Genomic DNA, 9,485 nt, shown 5'->3' with positions numbered 1-9,485 from the left:
TATAGTATATATACCTTCGAAACTTGAAATAGAAAAAATGTTCATTTTTAGAAGGAGACTATAAAATTCCGCTTTTTTTGAATGTCTGTGGCATTTCGTATTTTTTTGGCCACGTCGTCTGTTGACCAATAAGATACGAAGCAACAGACTGGGTGCTTATGCTCTCTAAAACATCATACAATATTAAGTTTAAAAAAAAACAGCCCGAAAACGATTTTTTTTATAACAAGTATATCACCAAAACCATAAATAGGCTCACCAGACTCCGACTTCAGAGGCTCAGGGACTCAGACCTCAATCCGTTAAAAAAATGGTCCACCGTTCGGTTTCTTTCAAAAAAACAGAAAAGGTAAAAATGTCAAATTGTATGCAAATACATACACATACAAACAATCATACAGTATGTTTTAAAATAAATATGTATTCGAAAAATTCGATATTTTTCAAAAAATAAATAATATTTATATTTTGTATTGTATATTTACTGGTCCGTGGTTAAATATAAATAGCGGTCGTCTTTTCACTTTTGACAATTATTTTTTCCGAATAAATATATTGCGGGTTGGTGCTTTCCCTTTTCCTGGCCTGGTATACGACAAAGACTTGTCTTTTTAGAAAACTAGTTTCCGACCCGTCGCGATTTGTCTTCTTCGGAGAATATCATGACGTACATAAGACATCTAACTGTAATAAAAGACGTGATGCCAGGACATGTCGTCATAGTGAAGTAGTTTCCGACGGTATTTATATGTCGTCATAACAAAAACTGCTGTCTTAAACCAGCCCAGCACTTTTCAGGGCTCAGCTGAGCCGCGCGGGGGCTTGGCTTTAGGGAGACTCAGGCCCAGCCACTCAAAGGGTTTATTTTGGAACAAAAACCTTTTTTTTCTCGGAGTCAGAGTTTTGTTTTGTTTTTTTAATTAAAAAAATAATCGGATTGCATATTTATTCAATTGTTGATGACTTGATGTCCACTTTTCCTGTTCCACAAACTCACAAAGGGGTCTGGTATATGGTAATACGCTGAGTAGTGAGTAGTAATAAGTGCAGACAGTCAGACGATTCAGACACACACAAGAGCAGAATGCAGATATGCAAACCCGCGATAATAATACGCTAATAAATATCAACAAATACATACCATTATAACTGCACTATTATAGACACTTTCCGAAGCGTGAAGATGGTCTGGTGTCTATCAGCGATATTTCTCGATTGAAGTAGTACATTAATACCTATGTGAAGAATAAGTATATATACTTCTTTAACTTCTATATCTTCCTTCAATATATAACGAGTTCGCTACTGAAAGAGGGGTTTATCTCGTTTCAGCGTGTTTTCGCAAGGCTGGCCAACAGGAATTATCTTTCAGTTTCAAATTGCACCTATACTTTAGATATCAGTAGTCTGTGTTGGAGAGTCTTCCAGCCCTCAAAGATATTTAAAAATGATCCTTATTTAAAATATTTAGAGAGACAAAAATTATGCTCATCAGATAAAATACATTCATCTTGAATGTGAACGTGGGTCGGCCCTATTTTACATATTCATACAGAGATTGAATCTGTTCAATGATAAAACGCATCTGCTTTATCGTGATAGTTTGGGTCTCAAATCGCACATATACATCATGCAACGATTGATAATCGTCCTCTCGCTTCAATAATAAAATAGTATATGTTATATGTAGTTTGAATCTATTCGACACAGAAAATACACCGAGCTTACTGTATCAATATATATATAGATTGTGTCTGTACAACGGATAAAGTTACACCTAATCTATACATCTGCGCTCTGCTGTTCAACTGGCGGGACTCTCTCTATCAAGGGTGTGATGATATCTACGATGGTTGACAGTTCAGGGAACCTATCCTCAACATTAATCTGTAAAGTTGTAAAGAAAATGATTGTAAATTAAAATATAACAAATACCTGTTAGTGATAATCTTAAAATAAATATTACCACGAGACAACAATCGCCTCTTATTATGATTCTGATCATCTGTACAATTTACATCTTTCAGCGTAGTAGAATATCAGATAAACACACATACCTCAGTATCTTGGACAACAGTACGTATCGCTGGCTCCCGTAACAGTACACTGTATGTCATCACAAACTGATTCAGATATGCTTCAAGTAAGCGGCCAACCATGTCAGCATCTCCAGTTGGCTCGAGCTGATTGATTACCAAACGTACATCATCCGGAAACGCTGCAAATACCATCTTTGGTAGATAGAGGAAATGCCGGCCATCCCGGCGGATATACTCTAGTTTCACAAGAGCAGTGTAAGCGATCCACATCTCGAAACCGCATTGAAAGCTGTCCTGCTCCATACGCTTGTGGGCACATATCTCGAATACTTCCAGGAACTTCACGACATTGGCTCGCACTTCTTTTACACATGAATATACCAGAGGCTTCTGTAGTGTGCGCTTCAACCACTGCTCAATCTGTAGCCCCAATGCTGATGTTTGGTCGACATACATGAGCGACCGATTGAGATCTTTCACGCCCAAATCAGATCCGATAATGCATTTCTGAACAAAATTTAGATCTTCAATCACTGACGGATCTACACGAACCACTTCATATCCTCCTATACTGTCTGCAGATTTAACTTTCAGCATAGCCAAGAGTATATCGTCCTCGCTTACGATGACCAGACTCCCAGGGACATGTTTAGTTAAGTCATTCATAAGCAATTGCAAAGGCAGAACTTCGCACTATGCACAGATCGATATCGGAGGTCAACGTTGCATCGTCTCGTGCGCTCGAACCGAAATATACCACTGCGACAGCACGGTGTGTTGTGGCCCACTTGATAAACCAATGTTTAATTAATGCTATAGTGTCCTCGGACATACCTGGATGTAGATAGAGGTTATTGATCCTGGGTATGAAAATTGTGACTACCAAAAATTAATGTTTAAACTTCGCTATAAATGTGTACAGATACACGAGCCATAAATATCTCCGTCCTGGATTGAAATTGAGTGACGGCTCATTGTGCAAGTTCGCTCTTTCATTCTTGTCAACCGTCTCCAGAACCAGCCGTCGTCCATTGTGAGTTTTATGATAAATTTGACAGGCATACGTGTCAGTGTTTAAAGGGGTTCATCCGCTTTCAATAGCCAATTCCCAAATGGGAAAACATTGTGTAAAAATGCGACGACACACTGTGATCTGCGAGTTTTTTAGGGCCGATGGACACGGTTGCTCATGTCAATGTCAAATCTATGTGTTTATAAATAAACCATCGAACATACCAACGGGATTCTCGAAGGTCCAATCAACGATAGTAGCCTGTTCAACATGTGTCGTCCAGTCATATACCTATCCTTCATCCGTCTTCATCTTCTTCTACCGTAGGAAATGCTGCCAAAAAATATATGTAACAAGGTGCCAACGAGCTAGAATCTATCTGACACTCGTTCGCGCATGGACTTGTGGAGTTCGAATATACCACCTTTAGTAATATTTGTAAACAGAGGTGCCATTCCTGACATCTTTGGAATTGTATGTTCTGTGGTCAGACTCGGTGGACAGTGGTGAGTCCGTGAGTGACTGAGTGTGACTGGCGAATGGTAGTATTAAACAAGGGTGCGCCAGATGCGGTCCACGAATCACAACTCACAACAACTAAAACTAAGGTAGTCACCTCTATGTTCGCCTCCGTTGTTATACACTATGATGGCAGTATACTGCGGTACGCTGACTATGATGCCATTCTAATGGATTGGGTGATGTATTGTTGGGGTTTCCAGCACACTCATGTCTCGCTGTTCCCGAGTGGTCGCTCACCCGGAGATTTCTAAACATATACATTTAAGTAACTTTATACATATAGAATACATAATGTGTCTATGAATCACGCATCCTCGGTAGTATTCTCTACTGTACTACGAATGCTTCCCGTGTCACTATAGTATCACGAAGTTTGACGTTGGGGTAAAGCTTGGTTTAAATAGCAGCCCCAGCGTCGCCACCCCAAGTATTCTCCTAGCACCTGCTCATCTATACTTCCATCATCATATTTTGACTTTAGTATTGGGTAAAAAGGTACGTAAATCAAGTATTTGATATATGTTTTAGATGTTTCTACTGTAGTATCGGGCTAAACAAATGTAATCAGGTTTATTGGAGCTAGATGCCAATTCGGGCCTATGCTTCAGTTCGCAATACACAAACGTTAGTTAAATTTAATTATTCCCAATTAATTCAAAATCACAATTAGTTCAAAATTTTACTTCACGCAATATGTAGTTGCCTACTGGATGATGAACAGCTTTGCCTGTACTATGTCCTGAGACATGTGTACAGAACTTCAACTTAATATCCATGTTTGACATATAGGGTATCCGCTACCCGTGCTAACCCGTGTAATTCAGCATATCTAGTCTCCTGGATATACACCATTGATACAGGTGCATCTATAACTCCCGGACATGTCCTAAATATTTATTATAATTCATATACGAGCTTAACTACGAGCTGGGCGTCTCTCATATTCATCCGTTTCGTATTCATATACCTGCACCTTACATAGGTGCTATTCATTCATAATGGGGCCTGCCCTGGTTCACATAACGGGGCTGGGACTGTCCACGCCTCTGTCCCTCGATCTGATTGGCTGCAGCTATCTTCTGCATCACGTAGAGTGATCCTGTGCGATAAGAAATGAGACACATTGAATGTTTAGCAAAGGCTACTCAAACATACACTAGAACTCTAGCACAAATGATGTTGATATAAAAACATGCAGATTGTGAAACACAAATCCGTCCTTGTACAATGATATATATATATATATATATATATATATAATCTAGAGTGAATTTTTCGTCTGATTGCTACATAGCACGTGCTCCATCACCCCCTAAAGGTCTGATATTTGCAGCAACATATGCAAAGATTATTATAATCCTCTGTGAGATATGTATAAAAAGATACATTATATTTTGGGGGTTTGGACGCGCATTCGTAACTAGGCAACGGAGAGCGAAACAGACAATGATAGGCTGACTGAGCATCTGGAAGTAAGTGTCCGTGTACGCCAACAAGCTAACTCTAAACCCTAAAACCCTAAAACCAATATCGGTAACAAACCACACCTGTAGTCCTCAGTAAATGGTGGCAGAAACCATCGTACAACCAAACAAGCCACACGTAGATATAACCCAGTAATGAATGTATACAAATAAGGAATACATCCATACTATCAAGTAGGATATGCACATGTATAGGATGATACATACATACATACATACATACATGCTTGTACGTCATCCAGAATACCCGCTATGTACGTATAATAGTAAGTGGTGACGAACCCCACCAACAGTATCTTTAACCAGACCAGCAATGATGTCAGATGTCATCGCCCAACCAGATAGAAAAATAGATACATAGATACACAAATATATACATAGATACATAGATATATTCATACATACATAGAGACTTAGATACATAAATATTAACATACATAGAGACAGGTACATAGTTATATGGATACATTCATAGATAAACAGATACATATATACATACATAGATACATATACATACATAAATACATCCATACATCCACACATAAACACTCATCCAACTCAACCGTTTGTACACTCGTAATATAATCAGAACTATTTGTGACAAAACACACCCGCAGTGCCCATGACCAGGCCGCCAATGGTGGCAGAGACCATCGACCACCCAGCCAAACCCGCGAGTACAAAGAAGAACAAGCCCTGCCAAGTGCTCGCCTGGTACGACGCTGAGAGAAGCGATGAATGGAACAGGGGATGTATGAGATTTTTTTATATAGTGGTGTATGTGAGGGGATAGTGGTATTTGTGAGAGAATAGTGGTGTATGTGAGAAAATAGTGGTATACGTGAGAAAATAGTAGTATATGTAAAAATAGTGGCATATGTGAGAAAACAGTGGTATATGTGATAGAATAGTGGTATATGTGAGGAAATAATGATATTTGTGCATATGTGAGAAAATAGTGGTATATGTTAAATCTAGTGGTATATGTGAGAAGATAGTGGTATATGTGACGGAATAGCGTAAGTCAGTTCACTAACCAGTCCGAAAATCGAGCCATGATGGTGGTATAGGTAAGAGATAAGCGTGACTAGATTTCTCAGGCAAACCCGCGAGTGCTGAGAGAGAGCAAACCCTACAACGTACTCGCCCATGCGACGCTATATAGAAAACTTGCAAGACATGTGACAATATAGGGGTTAGGGGTATATGCAGGCATATATATAAGATGGTAGAGTAACAAAGATGTAGTGTCATAAGCTCACTCGTACGACGCTAAACATTAACAAGACATTAGTAAGACATATGTGAGAATATAGGGGTATATGCAGGCATATACATTGATGATGGTAGAGTAACAAAGATGTAGTCTTGTCATAAGCTCACTCGTACGACGCTAAACATCAACAAGACATAAGTAAGACATATGTGAGGAAATAGAGTATATGCAGGCATATACATTGATGGTGGTAGAGTAACAAGGACGGTCATCAGATGGAAAACTTCTAAAAGAACATTTAGTATGGAGGTGGAAGTTTTATAGATTATATATATATATATAAGATATATATATATATATATATATATATATGTAAAGTTACAGATATATATATATGTATAAAAACAACACACACACACACACATATATATATATATATATATATATTATCATCACCGAAACTAAATAGATACTTACTTATGAGACCCCATAGACCCCACCAGAAGCCAATGAGTGCTCCAATGAGACCGATGGTGAAGTTGAGGATCATGTTCATCACCACTCGCAGGATGTAACTGCCCATCGTCTCGTCGCGTGTCATTGCGCCAATGCCCATGAACATGGCGTCCCTACAATACAATGCATATGAAAAACACAGAGAACTATCAGTGAATACACAGACAACACTGGGAAAAGTGCAGCGGGATATATAATATGTATAAATAATATATACATATATATATATATATATATACCTATATTTATATAATATATAAATATATATATATATATATATATATACATATATACATATACATAAATACGTATACATATATATATATATATATATATATATGCCTATACACATGTCTACGGCATGCATAATCCTTGACTTACCACATAGTCTGTCGCTTCGCAAATCGCTGACCGCTGCTGAACTTTCCCCAAAACATATTCCTCGTTTCTGGTTTAAAGTTAATTACATGTACTCAAACACGTTAACGAAGAGTTTGCTAAAAATATGGGTCCATGTATATGAAAGTGCAGACGTGAATGTGTATGCGAGTACAGGCATCTTCGTGTATGTGGGCGTAGAACGACGATGTCCAAAGATATATAGTTATACAACTGCGTATTTCTAATAGGTTTGTGCACTTAGAAACATTAGGAGTCTAAGGGACAATAGTTTTAGGGCAATCGTGGCCGTATCAACCGAGTCCAGGTCAACACAGTAGACACAGTTTAACTGGCTAATACAACATACAACAATATATATATATATATATATATATATATATATAAATATCTATTTTTTCCTAGCGTTAGACGTGATTATCTGTGTGTAGGGTGCTCCCTAAATATCACAGGCACATCATCTCGCCCCTATTGCAAGATAGGTCTTGCAGCGTTCTTGCTAACACACTCACACGTGTACGCGATATGGGCAAGCAATATCATATTAATCACAAGCAACAAGTCACAGGTAATACGACAAAGCACAGACAATGGGACTATTTTCCATTAGCAAAGGATGTCAAAGTGTTTTGTCAAAAAAAAAAACCCCCATTTCCATATATTTCTGCTAGGCGATGAGCGCTTACGAGAACAAATGCGAGATCAGCTGAACCGGAAAATACGTACAGGCACACCTCATGCACATACTACCTAATTAAAAAACAACAATGTACTCGTGCATTGAGCAGCAACACTGCCTAGCATACACGTGACAATGCGAAGTGACATGAGGTACCGGCCACTCTTAACTTTATATATATATATATATATATATATATATACACATATATATACATAATACATAAATATATATATATGTCGCAATACACACACACACACATATATATATATATATATATGTGTGTGTGTGTTAATATAATAGTATTTATATTTGTATGTATGGAGGTATGTTAGTTTGTATGTTAGTATGTAAGAATGCACGACAATATAGTTATAAAGACGCTTTAGATATCTACAGATATATACATAAATATATTTCAATTCATATTTATATATATATATATATATATATATATAAGCGTTAACATAGCTATAGAGATGCCTATATACAAAAAAACAGAAAATACCTTCAACGCCATACGACGAGAATAGTCCCACTTCTCTCTTAGCATCGCTAATCCCTTGGTTGTATTCGGCCTCCGCCTGATTGAACTCTTGCAGGGCTAAGTGATACTGAATATAACAAACCAGCATAACAAGTTGTGTATTAGTTCCCACATCATCTTCGCTTAAGAATCAAACTACCCGCCCTCGCACTGGGAAATGATAGATACAACAATCGAGCCCTAAACTGGCAAAGGCCCATTTCGTATTCACTTTAATGCGCAGCTCAATTCACCTTAAGAATGGACGATCCCGTACTCTTACTAAATTTATAGTAAACAAAAACCGCCATACTACAAGTCCCACTCCATAGTTGTGTGCACGAATAGAAAGTGCGACAGGCGTAATAGTCTTTTCTTCTATAGAGACACTTCTGGAGTATAACACTCCCTTTAAGATCAACATATAAACACAATGCAAGTACAACAGGCGATATAGTGGTCAGTATAACAATCCCTTTGGCGTCAGCATAAACTCAATGCAAGTACAACATACAACAGGCAATATAGTGTGTTCTCTCCCATTAATAAACTATACAATGCACTCACACCCATTTTATCGGTCTTTCTCATCGCTAGACGCAGTATATCTAAGCACGACGCGCAATCGCAACACGCTATGAGCACCATTTTGGTTGGACCTAAGATGTAAATTACATGTAGTCCAAAGTTGGTACAAAACGGACCAAGATCTTCTTACCTCTTCCTTTAATTCCGGACAGGGTCCTGAACAGCTCCATAAGAATCCTTGAGACTGGCGATATTCGTGCTCCGCTCGCCACAAATTGTCCTGTGCCGTTTGGAACTCATCTACGGGTAAATTGTCTAACTTGCGCTGTAGATTAAGTATCGCATTGGATGGGAATGGTTAGTAACGAAGTGTGCAAGTTACACGTATAGTATATAATACGTGAAATCGAGTATTGATAACTTGGACTTTGGTTTGGTGCAAGTGAATACATAGGTAGTGCATGGAATCATAGACGGATAAAAAGCTCTTGAAAGGCATGACTCTGACTAACTTATGCGGATGTTTATATATATCTATATGTGTGTGTGTGTGTGTATGTTTAC

At 38.1% G+C, this 9,485-nt stretch overlaps 2 protein-coding genes across 2 annotated transcripts in view; both read right to left on the bottom strand.

Annotated features, from left to right (window-relative positions):
* Positions 1-1,519: 1,519 nt before the first annotated feature.
* SARC_01120 (hypothetical protein) lies at positions 1,520-3,150 on the bottom strand. The gene is made up of 2 exons (XM_014305168.1): positions 2,058-3,150; positions 1,520-1,887 (listed from the first exon to the last, which is right to left on the bottom strand). Exons 1-2 carry the CDS (start codon positions 2,703-2,705, stop codon positions 1,783-1,785), a joined length of 753 nt encoding a protein of 250 aa, XP_014160643.1. The 5' UTR covers positions 2,706-3,150; the 3' UTR covers positions 1,520-1,782.
* Positions 3,151-4,245: 1,095 nt separating this feature from the next.
* SARC_01119 (hypothetical protein) overlaps positions 4,246-9,485 on the bottom strand; it is a gene marked incomplete at its 5' end in the record, with an annotated part of 14,439 nt that continues 9,199 nt past the window's right edge. The window contains 6 exons of the mRNA XM_014305167.1: positions 4,246-4,672; positions 5,669-5,779; positions 6,751-6,902; positions 7,171-7,237; positions 8,376-8,481; positions 9,112-9,246. Of these exons, the coding sequence (XP_014160642.1) occupies positions 4,563-4,672; positions 5,669-5,779; positions 6,751-6,902; positions 7,171-7,237; positions 8,376-8,481; positions 9,112-9,246 (681 nt within the window). The 3' untranslated portion in view covers positions 4,246-4,562. The remainder of the gene's footprint in view (positions 4,673-5,668; positions 5,780-6,750; positions 6,903-7,170; positions 7,238-8,375; positions 8,482-9,111; positions 9,247-9,485) is intronic.

The sequence above is a fragment of the Sphaeroforma arctica genome (assembly GCF_001186125.1).
Source record: "Sphaeroforma arctica JP610 unplaced genomic scaffold supercont1.42, whole genome shotgun sequence".
NCBI lineage: Eukaryota > Ichthyosporea > Ichthyophonida > Sphaeroforma > Sphaeroforma arctica.
The sequence above is the reverse complement of the archived record's forward strand: the minus strand, read 5'-3'. Positions and strand labels throughout refer to the sequence as shown.